Source organism: Alternaria incomplexa (assembly GCF_024043165.1).
Source record: "Alternaria incomplexa strain BMP 0042 chromosome Unknown scaffold_5, whole genome shotgun sequence".
Classification (NCBI taxonomy): Eukaryota; Fungi; Ascomycota; class Dothideomycetes; order Pleosporales; family Pleosporaceae; genus Alternaria; species Alternaria incomplexa.
Window position 1 is genome coordinate 409925 of NW_026249854.1, and position 16139 is coordinate 426063.

Consider the following 16139-nt stretch of genomic DNA (forward strand, 5'->3'; position numbering starts at 1 on the left):
TGTTGAAGAGAGAGACAGAGCACTCCTAATGAATGGAAAGTGAATGTGGGGTTGTAGGAGCAAAGAAGGACCAAGACCGTTGGGAAGGAGTGATGGGAACCTGCCCAGGCGGACGAGACGGCCTCATGTACTCGCTCCGCAAGTGTCCAGGCCATAATCACCAAGCTCATCGTTGGAGCCTCCGCATGTGAAACGGCTTGGCTGTGGGCTTGTTCCCGCGAGCTACCAGGCCCAATTCACTACTGCGCGCCGGTAGCCAAGCCGCGACGGTCTGCATCAGATCGCTAACCAGGGGTAGAGCGGGCCCTAGGGACCCTCGACGCACCATTGGGGCGCCTCGGGAGATTGTTCGTGGTAGAGCGACGACTGGCCAATAGCCAACATTGTATTGCACGGCCAACATTCATTTATTTGGGCGCACCAATCCGTTGTTGGTCGCACAATACCGTTCCCGGGCTTTCGAGTTGCTGAAATGGGCGATGCGGAAATTGAATGCAAACACTCGCCCCTGCCGCGTTGGTAGTTTGACTGACACAGAGGGAAGGAGCAGCCTTAGCCGTCTCGAGCTTGATTGGCTGTCCGCTTCTGAAACAGCGTGGGCCTGCGTCACAACCCAAACCAGGCAAGCGCCCAGGGCCAATCCCCACATGATGCATGAACCTGCACTCAACGCAAGAAAATCCAGACAACAGTCCGCACGGCCAAGGGGCCCGTCTGCGCGTCCAAAGATCATGCACGACCGCCAGCAGAGCCGTGGCGTCCTATGAACGCGTCAATGCCTGAGCCACTCGGCACCGCAACGGCTTTTCCTCTCTCTGCATCCAGTCGCCACCGTCGAGAGTGCATAGTTTGACGCGACACAATGGTCTCTCTCCGCAATGTGTCAAGCCGTCCACCATCCGGAAACTAAACACCCAGAGCCACATATCCGAATGGGGCGTTTCAATGTTTATTAAGGGGACTCGTACGAACTGATGGCGTTACACACCCGGTGACTGGGAACAGACGACTCTTCACACTGCACATTGTACCGCGTCTGTGTGCATAACTAATTCCCGTGCAGTAGCCACACACCCCGAGTACTGGCAGAAGCGTCTTCACGACGTGCGCCCTTGCCGTAGTGCCTTGAACACAGCGTCCAGTTCCCCAACGTTTCGTCCTCGACTCGTACCACCCGAGGGTCTGTTTCGAGATGTCAGATATAGCACGCATAAGAAACACCACCCACGCACCACCAATTACAAGACCACTTCAGCCTGAACAACAAGAACTGCGGCATAAACAACCATGACCTGTAGAGAGCAGTCTCACCTGTCAAAGAAAGAGGCATAAAGCTGTCAGAAACAAACAAGATGACAATGTTTGATCCGCGGCCTACTTTTGGCCCATCGACCACAATCGCGCCTCACGTCCAGCAAGGCCCAGCAGATTGGTTTGGATGCCCTGGTCGCAGGACGACGACCACTGAGACCCTCAATCTATGTGCGCCGCATCGTGGCTTGGTCTTCGAATCATGGCCACACAAGTCGGGATTAGGCGCGGCGCTTGAAACCACACTACCAATCCCTCGCTTGGAGATGGATGGGGAAGTTTCCATCGCGCCACTAGATGGAGATCTACAGGATCCAATCTACCTCAGCCAACGATGCAGAAACTATGTGGGTTATGGCGAACACTGGTAGGGAATGTCAAATTTTCCGATCTTTACTGTGGAGCAGCATGGTCGTGGTTGGGGTCGCTCTATGTCGGACTTTAGATTGTCGATGCACCACGGAAGACCGCACCGTTACTCTATCTGCCCAACGGCTGGGGTAGAGAATTCTACGCGATGCACACTAAACTCTCTTCATGACGCACAGCATCTTGACAGACGCGAAAGCGATAAGCTTTAGCCACCCGTGAACCCGCCAAAGCAAGGTATGCAGCTCTGCCTGTGCAGGAGGTTATGCGCAGTGTTCAACATGACTGTGGTGTACTTTGGTTGTTGAGTTAAAAAATTCCTGAGTTCCGATGGTTGAGAAACACTGAAGCCCAAGGCTTGCATTGGACACGTGATATGCGCAGTCTTCAGTCGGCACTGCAACATGCGTAGTTCATTCAGAAAGAGAATATCGCGTTACATTTACATAGCCATCAAACAGCTCGATTGATACAAAGAATGTACAAACTCGATCCTATCGTACCCTGCACCTCCCCAAACCCATCGTTTCAACCGACCTAGCATAACCATGACCATGACCAATACCAAGTCTCCCATGTCCATCTTTAATCATCTAATAACAGGACCTCTATACTTCCTCGTCACTCTCATCGCCCAGCAGCTCTCCTTCGTCGGGATCGACAACCGCGTAGTCACCCCTGCCACGCGCAAAACTGCTTCTAGAAGTATACGTCCGGCCGTATCCCCCGTAGCCACCTCCGCCACCCATTCTGCCAGCCGCCCATCGCCACACACTTCCCACGAGTAGGGGTAGCGCACTGACGACAGCTACAAGGCCTGATACCGCGACGATGGGATACTTGACCCATGGTTGGTCCGAGTCGAACGCTCCACCTCCATTGCCATCGCCGAGGCGAATGCGACCAAACTTGCCGTCCCAGTGCTTCCACACATAGTATCCGATACCACCTGCGGCAGCAAAAGGAAGGATGATAGCCAAGAAGAGCGAGAAGCCGCCGATGCCGTGCTTCTTCTGGAAGTCCTCTTCGAAGCCAGGGCAAGGCTGCACGTCACCCGTCTTGTCGAGCTCTCGGCCGCCTTCGCAGGTAGAGAGGGGGATCTTGCGGAATCGGACGTCCGTGTAGTACTCTTTCACATTCTTGTCTTTGCATACGGCTGAGGCTTCAGGGAGTTCGAGACCGGCAACGGGCTTGCAATCGCCGCTTGCATCGCGTTCGTAGTTGTATGCACTGTTGAATGTTAACTTATGTCGCCTGTCAAAAGTGGGAAGTGGGTGTTACCATTCAAAGTCCCGTCTGGTGCAGGAGCAGTTTCGGGCAATCTTGTGCATCTTGTCGATACGCTGGCCGTTCTTGCATTTGGCGTCTCTCTTTTTGCGGTGGTATTGCGCTACGTGGCCGAAAAGACATTGTGGCTCCTCTTGCTGTAGAGGATGTTGTGGGGTCCAGAGGTCATAATCACCGCTTGTGGGATGCTCTTCGTCGAGCTCGCAAGGCTTGCTGAACTCTGGTAGACCGGAGAAGTCAAGGTTGACAGCAACAAGTTCCTTGCTATCCTTGCCCCAAAGGAGGAAGTTTAGAGAGGTGTCGCTGGGCACAGTGGTAATGGCTTCGACGCGCATTTTGTGATCGGAGAATTGGTATAGGTTCCACTTCGCACCGCTGTCAAGCGAGTAGTAGACGTGATCGGTGTCTTCTCCACGGCGGACAATGACGATGACGGAACCTTGGTCGCCAAACTCCCAGGCGTAGGTGCCCTTCTTGATTTCTGTCCAGGTAATGCCTGCGTCGGTCGTCATGAACGTATTAGCTTCGCCAAAGGTGGTCAGCTCTGAGCCCACGTTACCGACAGCAAGCATCAATCCAACTGCTGTCGGGGAAGAGTACATCTCCCGAGCATCGGCGCGTTCGGTGTATCCATGGATGTGTAGACCGCACTTGTTCTTATCCGAAACGTCACAGTCATATGCCTTGCCTTCCGAGTCCTTCTCGGGTGCTTGCAGAGCTTCCCAGTCCGCGCCATCGTTGTGTGTGATACGACTTTGCTTCTTCTTCTTGGATCCCTTGTTGACCTCATCGACGTTGACAATGACGTTGGCGACAGCAACTCCCTCGAGACCTTGCATCTTCTCAAAGTCGACATAGCCTTCTGTGTTCCGGTTGACGGCGCTCAGGCTCATCACGTAAGACGTGCCGTTGCTGTTACTCTTGATGATAGAGCCATACTCCTGGTCCTGTGCTGGGTTGACTGTCACGTGGAGGAAGACTGCATGAGTGGAGCTATCGAGAACTGTGTAGGCAGTCTGGTGGACGTCGAAGAACTTGGGAGGGAACTTGGCATCGGCGAAGGTGTTGGCGTCGAGACTGGCATCCAGGTGGAGGGTGCCATCATCGGCTTTTGTTGCGACAACGATGAACTCGGACATGGTCGCGAATTCTACAACAGACTTGAACTTGACATCCTTCTTCTTGAACCAGTCTTCGCTGGAAATGAGTTCAAGTGGAGCGCTCATCTCCTCGTTTGTGTGTTGCTCGCAGAATACCTGCTCCTCCTTGACACTTCGACCGGCCTCGCGCCATACGAAGGCGCACTTCTTGACATAAGGTACAAGCGGGTCCCAGCTTTCCTCTTCACCATTCTTCTGTGAGACGTAGGCTACAGTATGACAGTCTTTGTCACCGAGCTTGTCGCAGTTCTTTCCGCCCATCCAGATGACCCAATCCTGCTGTTTGGGATGGAACTGCATGATCTGCAGCCTTTCCTTATTGGGCATGACGGGTGCCTCGTGAGAGCGGATACTGTCATGACGTCCACGATCTGTAGAGTAGTAAAACTTCTTGCCGGCGGTTAGGAAGTAGACCCTGTTGTTGTCGTACTGATGAGGATAGATCCGAACGACCTCATCATCGACAGCCTTCTTCCACTTCTTTCCATGGTCGTGAGTGATGTAAGCCGTTCGCTCGTCGGTCAACATAACGACTGTTTCATCCTTGTCCCGGTCATTACCCTCAGGGTCACTCTGGGTGTTACCCTCGAGGTAGTATTGCTCCAAGAATTCGCCTCCCTTGAACCTTGTGATCTCGCTGGTAATCTTATCACTCTTTGGTGGTGGCTTCTCTGCGTCGTCGCATTCGCGCTCAACTTCCTTGTCTCTGTCCGTTTCGCCCTTGCATTGGTCGCCGGGTATCTTCCTCCATCCCGACTTACCCTTGTATGTCTTCGCGTCACCCTCACAAGCGCCGCTCGGGAGGCGGAATGTGTTGTCAGGCTCGCACTTTTTGTCCTTGCCTTCTCCAGTGGGCGTGAAACCGAAATCGCATTCGTAGTCCCTGTACATGTCACAATCACATGGCTTGAAGCTTGGTGTAGGGTCTTTGAAGACCTCTCCAACGAAGCACTCGGCGTCCCATTTGCGCCTGCGGAATAACTGCTTGTGGCCCATGACACAGCTCGGGTCACCGTCCGCATCTTTGCGCACAGACCATTCGTCATCAAAGTCACTGTCGCCGCACTTCTTCATCATATCGGTAAAGTCGAGGTGTATAATGACATGTTCTCGGCCGCCACCTTCCTTCTTCTTCTTGGATGCGTACAGCATGAACTTCAAGCTCGTCGAGTCAGGTAGGGTCGTGAGTTCGCGTGCGCGGATCTTGTAGTCGAGCTTGATCTTCTGCCAGGTATCCTTTCGTCCGTGCTTGAATGAGTACCTGATCTCATCGGTGTCGCCTTCGTCAAATACGGCTACTAGAACGGAGCCCTGGTCGCCGAACTCGTACTTGTGAGCCTCCTCCAGAGCCAACTCCCAAGTGAGACCCGCATCGTCGGAGACGTAAAGATCGCCGTCGGTGTACTTGCCCAGGTACTCTCCAGTATTTCCAACGCCCATTACGATACCGGGTGCTGGGCTCGAAAAGACCCTCCCGCTGTTGTGCAGGTTGGTTACAGAGTGTAGGTGCAACTCCGTGTCCTTGCCCTTGACTGTGAGCTTCTCGAACGACCTGCCGTCATCGAAACTGATGCGCGACTTGAGCTTCTTGCCCCGGCCTGACCTTTCCACCTCCTTCCAGTTATCCACAGTATTGACCAGAACGACACCCTGTATGTTGGCGATCTTCTCGAAATCGACGTAGCCACCCTCGTTGCGGTTCGTGTGTTCGACGTTTTTGGTGAAGTGGGTTCCGTTTGAGTTACTTGTGTAGAGGTTGCCCATGTCGACGAACTTGGAAGTCGTGACATCCACCTGTATGCTGTAGTTGGTCGATTCGAGTATAGTGTATGCGTTTTCCTCAATCTTGTGGTCGCCAAACTGGGCATGGTGCCATGTCTCGGTGTCCTGGGTTACGTAGAGGGCGAGCTCGCTCGAGTGCTCGGCTTTGGCGGCGGCGACGATGTAGCCCTTGACAGCAGCCATGTTGGCCATGCCCTGGACGGTCCGGCCGGAGGACATGACGGGCTCCTCCTCGTTCTTGAAGTAACTGCGCCTGTTAGCTGTTGCCTGCGGTTCTAGCCCGTCGCCACTCACTCGTCGGATATCAGGAGCCTGAAGTCCTTTGACCTATCCGAGTATTTGCCTCTTGTAATGCACAGTATCCGGTCGTCGTGCTTGTCCTTGCCTTCGAGGAAGCGCTCGGCGCCCTTGGCCCACTGGCACATGCGGCGGTCGTCAACGAGGACCTTGGGCTCTGACTTGAAGCCGTCGGTTGTGTAGTATGTCTGGTTGGGGTCAGTCGCTGAATTGCTACAAAGGGCATAGAACACATACTCGCCCAAGACATGGCGCAGTGAAGCAGTTCTCAATCTCGTGGATCATGATCTTCTTGTTGTCCTGCGCATGCCAGTTGACGGGTACTTGCGGCGACGGCGGAAGCTCCGTCTCAAAGCTGTCCCAGTTGTCACCCCGGTCGTACGTGATCCAATGCTTCTTCTCGCCGAGGACCAGCGCGACCTTGTTGTCATACGGACTCTTGATTATGCCCAGTCCGCGCAACTCGTCGATCTTGCCCCAGCCCTTGCCGGCATCTTGCGACCGCCAGATGCTACCCGTCTCGAGTTCCTGGAGTAAGGCGACGCCGGAATCGTCAAAGTACATGAGGTTGACGAGATCATTCTTGAATGGCGTCACCGCAACGAGCGGGTCCTCTTTCTTCGCGGCGGCGGTGGATGCTAGTGCCAGCAGGGCGGGCAGCAGGAGGCCCTTGTTGTATTTCATGGTTGCATAGAGGCGAGCGTAAACGTGTGTGATGGGGTCTGGTGAAAGCGCAAAGCGAAAGAACAGCTGGCTGCGGGAACAATCACAGCCTCAGAGCTATGCAATGGCAGCCCCGATGACGCTTGGCAGTCTGAAACAGTCGATGCGCCGTGGTGGCGTAGGCGTAACCGGCGCGCAAACGTTGCAGCGAAAGCGTAGAAATGGCTGGGAAACAATGCAGGAGAATGCAACAGATTCGAGGTTGCGAGGCGCAGTTGCGCGATGATGGGCTGCCAACTGGACAGATACGTACACAAGCAGCCCTCCCGCGCGTCGTGACGGCTTCCGCGGCTTCTCGCCGCACCCACCATCCCTGTCACTGTTATTGCCGGAAACAGCACGCGACTGGCGCCTTCACCCACGTCTCAGTCGTGGAACACTTCACTACCACAAACTTCATCATTAATCGTCTTCGAAACGGAAACTACGCTTCGGTGACTACGACTACGACTACGACTACATGAGCCTGATCCTCCGCGCGCTCACTCGCCGTGGATCTACGAGCCCCACCTGATTGATCAACTCCGCCGCTCAACACGCCCAGAAGCAGTCTGCTTGACGATTCTATAGCTTAGTTAGTACACTTCCAGATTCAACTCATGCACGAGATCTCGTTGATGAACTTACGGGCGCTTTGAGACTAAAAAGACTGCGATCCCACCCTCCAACATTGCAGTGTGGGTACTTCGATGCATCCTGATCTCGGAAAGACACGGTCGCGACATCGCCAAAAGTGATGACAATGTTAAGAGAGTCATACACATCCTCAAACCATTCCGGTTCGCCCAAGTGGACCTCAATTGGATAGCCTAATATCGTTTTACTGTCTTCGATCACAGCAATATCACCGAAACGCATAGCATCGTGATGACTGTAAGAAAGTGGAGCATGGCCGCTGTTGTCGAACACAGCCAGAGTCAACTCAGCAGGCCCACGCCTTCTAGTTGACTCCTTTATATGCAGCCTGCAGATACCCTGTTCATAAAGTGGACTGGGCGTTGGAGACGGTGTGGTAAGCGATGCAGACGTAGACTTTGGCGACGCTGTTGGGTCGCCTGGACAGCGGTTCCAGCTTGGTTGGGTTGAGTATTCGCAGTTGAGTTCCAGGGTACTGCCTACGGTCATGGTCAACAAGGGTGCCACGGTACCTCCGCAGTTGCAATAGTCCTCGACACAGCGTTGTCCGTTCTGTGCAATCACGTAGGCGCACCCTGGGATCCCACTGATACCGGGTCTCGGTACACCTGAAGCTAGTGGAGTCGCGATCGTTGTGAAAGAAGACGAGTCTGTTGTATAAACGTTGCTCGTTGTAGTTGTCGGTGGGCTTGTAGTTGTGATGCTCACAGTCTGTGAGAATGACCATTGAGTAGAGAAAACGGGTTGCGAACTCTGTTCGGCCCATAACTCCAATGCAGCCCTGTCTGTCTCATGCTGTGGATCGAATTGTAGCATGAATTTGCCATCCAGCCACGAATACTTTTCTGGATCGCCTCCTTCATGGGGTGGGTTCGCGTTTGGATCCTCACCCATTCCGCGATCATAAGCCACAACTACCACATGGTTATCATCATATTCACTAACGTCTTTGAAAACGTTGTCTCTCAGGACGCTTCGGATGGCGTTGATATGATTCGGGTACGCTAGCTCGAACCGTACGAAGACCTAGGGGTGATGACGATGACTCGTGGCTCTTCGCCTTCCACGAAGGCTTTGTCGACGTGGCATGCCAGACTCAAAAAGCTCTTGGGCTCCTCGTCCATAGAGCAGCTCTTCGTTGACTCCAAAACGTCGAGCACGTAGGTTCGAAAGATACTCGGGTTGCCTTCTTCCTCGTCCTCTAATGGTTCATACCAGGTGTTGTACCATCCATCGCTCGGGGATTCCTCATCATACAAGGCTAGAAAGCCAGGAAGCTCCCAAAAATGGGACCACCATATTGCAGATTTTGATACGACCAACACAGACGTGCATCCGTACAGATTTACCAAGCCCAGTACCATTTTTGCGTGGTCGTATGTGCGAAATAGCGCAGACGGAACGCCTTTCCCAATCTCCGTGCCCATGTGGCCATGGGGAACGAAGACCCGCTCTTCGTTATTTGTTTCCAATGCATGCTTTGCATCAGCAAATCTGGAACGCATAAAAGCGCTGATGCCTTCTTCCGTGGTACTCTCCGGACGATCGAGCTGTGCCAAAATCGCTGAGTCGAGGGTATCCGACCTGTTGTATGCGACATCGGCCATACCTCCGCCAGATCCTTCCATACTGTCCACATAGATATCCTGGAGGCATGTCTTACAGGAAATACCGCATGGCTGGAATCGAGGACAGAAGGGCTTCTTAGCATATGATTCCCCTGGAAAAGCGCCGATAACTGAAGTTGGCACAGCACAAGCCATGGAGCTGGAGACACTAGATGATACCGAAGTGCTGGAACGGGAAGTATCAGTCGATATTTCGGAGTTCGATAGCGGCATTGAGATGGATGCGTGTGCAGACTCAGTAGCATGTGGCGCATTGCTTGTAGAAGGAAGCGAAAGTGGTGGTGTGACTGGTGGTGTGTTCAAGGATGGATTCGCCATAAACCTGATCACATCAACAATAGCCGCCATCTGGACAGCGGATGTTGAAATTGCTGTATGAACATCCATTGCCCCCTTGATCAACATACCAAACGTATGACTAATGTCTGACGCCATGCCAACAACGCACGAAATCGTTTTGAAGATACCCCCAATGAACGGAAGCCCACTGCTAGACCGTATGCATGAGCCATCTTTCTTGTCATGATTGTCGTGGTCATCCTCCTCGTCTGGGGATGTTCGACCCATGAGCGAGCCCATCTCTTCCATGAACATGCTAACACCCTCTGCAACCACGGTTTGCTTTGCTGGATTCATACTACTCTGGCTCCAGTCTTGCACAGCTAGCGCCACACCCATCCATCGCAGTGACGCTATCGTCAATGCAGAAGATATCTCGAAAACAGCGGGGTTCAATGTCGGCATAGTAGGTGGATTCGAAATGTGTATCGGGATAGGTGTGACTATTGCACCCCCGGAGAGAAACTGCAGAACTGCAGTCTGCCCCAGGGTCACAGTCGTAATGATCACGAGCGTTGGAGCTGCGAATGGAGCTGTGATGATCATAGTGAAGACCTGACCACTGATATTGTATGAGACGATAGGTGCGATTGGAGTTTGCACCGATGTCATGGTAATTCGTGGCTGGGCAGGTGTCGTGGATATCGTGGACTCGCCAGCATGCGACGTCCACGAAGCCGAAGAGGAGTGCTCATCAAGTGTAGTAGGGTTCGAACTCTTCGAGAGCACCACTGATTCGGTAGATGATGAACCTGATGCTTCTTGTTGTGTGGTTCTAGTCGTCAAGAGCGTTTCCAAGCTGGGCGTGTTGGACAAATTGGGATTCAACGTGCTGGTAGCTGTAATAGCCGGTGGCGAAGATACCAGGCTTAGTGTTTCATTCCCGGAATATACTGAAGAGATAGAGCTCCTGCTTGCATGTCCAATGATGGTGCTAGTGTTGACATATCCAGATGCAGTAGCATTTGTCCATTGTGGCGACCCTGATAGAGTAGTCGAGGTGGCCTGTTCCAAGGGCAACGTCTCGGTGATTGTTTTCTGGCTCTTTATTGAAGTCAGGGTTGTGTTAGCGATGGAGTGATTCTCCGTCGCGTGTGTAGGGTCCGTGAACGAGCTCGCGGTAGAGGCATTTGACCAGGATATAGAGTTAGACACTGTAGTGGTCTCGGAAAGAGTAGACGTGACAGCAATTGGAGATACGAAGACCGAAATGGCGGAGGGCGACATCGCCAAGATCAGCAATCCTGCTATGATCTTTAAAGAAGACATTAGCAGTACTGTCGCAAAGTGCTCGAAGAGGTGAGAAGCCTGGATAACGCGTCTTTATCCTGTGCAGTCAACGGTTCTTACCGCAATACCAGGAAGCTTTTATAGCTCAAGGAGGTCCCTATTGCTGCTCACCGGAACAGTTGACGAAGACGGTAAAATTGACCAGGCCCGCCACGTAGTCACACTGCTGCTCTCCAGCAAGGGCTGTGCCTGACAATAAAGTGACAGTGATACCTTTTCTTGGCCATCGCAAGTCCCTCCGAGTGCGATGTTCCCATCGCTGATAATTGTCAACCTGGCGATGTTACTACGCATGCATTGGCCTCTTCTTCCTGTGATAGATTTGCGTTCATTTGTTGACTATTCGATCTTCCTTGCGACTATACGATGGTGTTCAGAAACATCTGTGATATCAGCCGAGAAGGTCGCGATGGTATTACAACAACTGTGACCGGATGTAGTCACCCGTACGTGTACTCGGAGTTGCCGGTCACTCCATCCCCCTTCGTAAGAGGAAAAGGTGAGCCGAATCGAACGACCTTAATGAGCCGTTACGCAATGTATGTGCTAAGTCGGTAAGTTTCCCATTTTGTCGCGAGATTGTGCTGTGGATGGTCTCCACTGATCTGAGGACAGCTTCCGTGGCACGACATGCGGGATCGAAAGCGTTGGCTCTGGGTAGTTCCTCGCATGGCGCACTGAGCTGTTGGAGCGGTCACGTGAATGTAATACTCATGCATGTTAGATGCAGGCATGCCTCGTAAATGAAGGAAGTTGACTTGTCGCGACGCGTGCCAACATTGAAGTTGGCTTGTTACTGCCCAGGTGGGGAAGCAGCGCGTCGGCGTCAGCGCTACCTAACTTGAGTGGCTTTAGCGTGCCAAGAAAGCCTTCCGGGGCCCGGGGGTGTCTCCACTGCTGCTTCCGCATCCCAACTCTTCTCAGTCACGGCGGCCTTGCGCCTGGCCCAGGTGTGCAGCAAGCTCTGAGAAACAGGTCGATCGCGGCGCCTGAATTTCCCACTGCGAGGATGCATTAATGCGTCTATCTTCCAACGACACGTAGACCACGCTTCCTCGGAAAGGCCTTGCAGCTGCCCAGGTGCATGGCCGTACATCTCGCAGGCGCCACCGATGACTAAAAGCTCCCCCCTTGTGCTGGATGTCCTATGAGCGTCGTCTACAGCTACTCCATACTCGACTGCGGCTGTTCCGGCGGCTTTCTTGTGCACTCAACCAGCAATATTGATGAAGCCGGTAAGACGTCTGCTGCATACTGTGCGTCGGGTCATACTTAAGGCCTACTTTGAGCCTTCCTTAAGTCTACTACCTATCACCTCATCCTCGTCATGACTCGATTGATCAATATCTTGGCGCGCTCTCTGTATTCGTGCGTCACATTGGCCACTGCCGAGGGCAAAATTACCCCAAATCATATCGAGCTGATCAGAGATGTTGCAATAATCGGCGGAGGGGCATCGGGGACGTACGCCGCCGTTCGACTTCGCGAAGACCTAAACACGAGCATAGTGCTCATCGAGCCCAGACCAATTCTGGGTGGTCACACTAGCACCTACCACATTCCCGAAACAAACATTTCGATTGATTACGGAGTCCAAAGCTACATACCTTACGGACCGGCTACCGATTTCTTTACACGCTTTGGGATTGATACGGTGATCCCCACTAATCAGAGGTTGACGGCACTCAATATCGATGTCGAGACGGGTGAGGAACTGGAGGACTACAGCGCCCCGAGTGCAAATGCAACCAACGAAGCATTGCAGCGATGGCTTGCGATCACGTCGAAATACAGAGATATATTGGAGCCCGGCCTCTGGCAATTTCCATCTCCAGCAGATATCCCTGAAGATCTTCTTACGCCATTCGGTGATTTTGCTAAGCTCCATCAGTTGGAAGCCGCCGTTCCACGGATAGTGGTGATATCTGGTGTGGGCTATGGAGGTATTCGCAATCTTTTGACGCTCACCGTCTTACAGGCTTTTGGGGCCTCACTTACGAAAGGTCAGTCGGTGTTGCAGGCTTGTTCATAAATTGAGACTCTCTCTCGCTGAGGGTATTAGCTTACTGCTTATAGATCTATTGAGCGGCGCACTTTTCAAACCTGTTGGCAATAACGGTGTTCTCTACGAACGCGCGCTCGAGCTCCTTAAGCCAGACGTACTGTTATCGAGCACCGTTTCCGACATGAAGCGAACCAGGGACGGGATGAGGCTATCAATCAAACAGGGCGACACCAGCTACACCATCAAGGCACGCCGCATTCTGTATACCGCAGGCCCAAGCCTGGAGAATCTGGCTCCTTTCCATCTCGACAACAAGGAAACGGCTGCCTTTTCAAACTGGCTCACAGAGTCCAACTACGTAGGAATCCTGAAGGCGCCTTGCTTACCCGAAAACTATTCCATCACATACTTGCCTTCAGTAGCGCTGCCGGCTGACCAGCTGGCAATCAAAGACTGGCCACACAGCCTGCGTCTAGACTCGACAGGGCCTGCAGCCCAAGGCCTCTTCCGAGTCGTCTTCGGCGCCAACTACACGGTATCTCCGGACGCCTTCACAAGCATAGTCTTGGAAAGCGTCAAACAGATGCAGGACGTCGGAACTGTCGCCGCGGATTGCGAAGCGGAACTTAAAGCGCTTTCGGATCATAGCCGCCCTTGGTGGCCGCGATCAGCTGAGCGGTTTCGAGCAGGTTTTGTTCAAAATTTATACGCCCTGCAGGGATATAAAAATATGTGGTATACTGGATACGCTTGGGGAGCGCAATACAGCTCAACCGTTTGGGCATTTACCGACACAGTCCTCGAGAGACTCATAAAGGATATGAAGAGCGGGACCTGATCCATTGCTTCGGTGCGTATGCAATTGGTAAGGATGGAATATCTCTGCTGCGGCTGGTCGTCTCGGTGAAGGTTGAGAAATCTCGTGGTTTTGAATGCTGAGCGCGCTAGAAATTTACACAAGCCTCGTAGATACAACGAGACCATTATTGTCATAGCACACATGGTTTACTTTCTGCTAGAGCGTTTATCAGAGCACTTTGGGTTTGGGAAAAGGTTAATCAATGCCAACGCGCTATCCTAATGCCACTATATATAATAAATGACCACGATGCGAACATTTATATGTCTAGTGCTAGAGCTCTGCGTGTACCCGCGATCGATGTGGCGTCCCAGCGACGATCGGCGCGTGTAGTCGCGGAAGCAAGCGGACACAGCGCCCTGCCAGCAAAAGAGCCAAACCCCAATTCCTTCCATCCTTAGACTTCAGCCGTGTCCGCGGTATCTAAAAGAGCGTACGCTAATAAGCACGACGAACACATAATGTGTGCTGAACCGTCACGTTGAAGATGGGGACGGAACACGATTACTGCCGCCGCCAAATCGGCGTCGTCATTATATACCCAACCAAAGTACGCCTCAAAATCATTGCTACCGGATTATTACGAGACGAGTTCGAATGGAACAGCGCTACAACTCAAATGCGCAGACCTTGGAGAAACAGGGAAAGTGATGACGCTGGGGTCGGTCACCACCGGCAATTCGATGCGTGATTGGATAGACCCGCCGGGTTCCTGCAGCAGTCCCCGCCGGCTTCGGGCTGGCCCACCTTGCTCTTTGTGCTCTCCTGTTTGCATCAACACCAACGTGTTATCACCACTGACCTCAATTCCACTGGAAATACATCGTCCCTATATCGTTTGCACCGAACTCGTGCACATCGCCATTCACCCCACCCTGCCTGCTAACGCAAGTCACATGCGAGATGGTCAGCCCCCGGAATCGCCGGATTGTTCGTGAGGAGTCCGAGAGCGAGAAGGAGAGTGTTGGAGCTCCTCAAATATCTCCTCACAAACGACCACTAGTTGTGGACGACTCCGATTCGGGATCTGACGATGTTTCGCCCACAACAACACACAAAAGAGTGCGTCGTGTAGTCCTGGACGACGACGATGAAGAAGACAACGAGAGCGATCCGTCCAATCTCCCAGCTACATCTCAACCACCAGAGAAGGGCAGAGACCACGAGTTGCTTTTGAGCAGCCTTGCAGCAAGCCAGAAAGCATCCCCATCTCAGCTACCGACTCTACCTGCCGAAGTCCTTTTGACCGTCCTTGACAACGCCGACCCAGCGGACATCTTGGACCACCGGCTCGTATGCAAAGCCTTCAAAGAAGTGATTGATACGTCTGTGCTTTATTATCACATCCAGCGTGTGGAGTTGATCGGCTATCTCGGACCGAAAGAAGGTCAACTCATGGAGCAACTCAATGCGCAAGAATTACTGGGACTTGGCATTTGTCCATGCGACTTTCGAACGTCTAGACGAGCGTGTGGGCAACCAAGCCGTATGGGATCCACAAAATGCGTACTTTCGCATCAAGGAGTCCTGGTATGACACGTTTGTCCGCAGTGTCGGCGAGATTGAACCCGACAATCCGTGGTGGCACCATACCGTACAATGTCTTGATTTACGAAAGCCATCTTCAGTGCACGGGCAGCTACGTTGGTGTGTCAAAGTAGGCCCAACGGTTGTGGATTTTGGCATGGCAGACGGGCAAGACGTGGACATTGAACTGGTGGAGCGCGAAGACGAAGACACCATCATTGTCCGGGTTACGAATTGGAAGCGTATGCTGAAGAATGTTTTTCGAGAAGAACGAGCTCTGAACCTGTTACTCAAAGACACCGAAGAAGACGAATTTACATACAGCCATCTAGAGGACGGCCTTCGAGACATGCGACGTAAGCGCTATCGTTCGAAGTTGAATCCACGTAACAATAAGCACGGTAGAGACATTTGGAAGATGGACAACATGACCCCATTATGGGGCAAATACCCTTCGATGACCGTTATCCGGGACTACGAAGATGTGGAACTTGCCGAGCGCAATGCCGCTCAAACCCTCATGCTCTTGCGAAGAGAAGCTTCAATGTCATCTCGGGAACGAGATGCATTGTACACAATGAAAGAGGAAAGAGCTATAATGCACAGGGAAGTGGCGGAGGTCGACGAGCAATTCAAGAAATGGCAGGAGAGCTTGCTCGGGTTACCAAATCTAAGCCTAGGTCGTATGGAAATCGATCATGACGTTGATCCCAATCCGATGACTTGGTCCAAGGAAGTCGTGGATCGCGAGAGCCAGAACCTCATAAGGTGGAAGGCTCAGAAGCAAACCATCGCGCATATCAAAGCCTACCTGGATGCTACGAACGCCGCAGCTACCTTAGCCGAGGACGACTTCGATGACGAAGACGAAGACTTCTGAGCATTTGCCATGCTGTGACACAGCAACCATACCTCTGTCCACGGCC

General features: G+C 52.7%; 2 protein-coding genes across 2 annotated transcripts; one reads left to right on the forward strand and one right to left on the reverse strand.

The window, feature by feature from the left end:
• Positions 1 to 2288: 2288 nt before the first annotated feature.
• On the reverse strand, positions 2289 to 6890 carry VPS10 (vacuolar protein sorting/targeting protein PEP1; the record flags this gene model as incomplete). The annotated part of the gene is made up of 4 exons (XM_051433621.1): positions 2289 to 2910; positions 2962 to 6156; positions 6204 to 6394; positions 6444 to 6890. The coding sequence occupies 4 exons, from the start codon at positions 6888 to 6890 to the stop codon at positions 2289 to 2291; spliced, it is 4455 nt and encodes a 1484-aa protein (XP_051292139.1).
• An 8204-nt stretch (positions 6891 to 15094) lies between these two features.
• Positions 15095 to 16093, forward strand: J4E90_004056 (uncharacterized protein; the record flags this gene model as incomplete). Its single annotated transcript, XM_051433622.1, has 1 exon — positions 15095 to 16093. One exon carries the CDS (start codon positions 15095 to 15097, stop codon positions 16091 to 16093), a length of 999 nt encoding a protein of 332 aa, XP_051292140.1.
• Between the last annotated feature and the right edge of the window lie 46 nt (positions 16094 to 16139).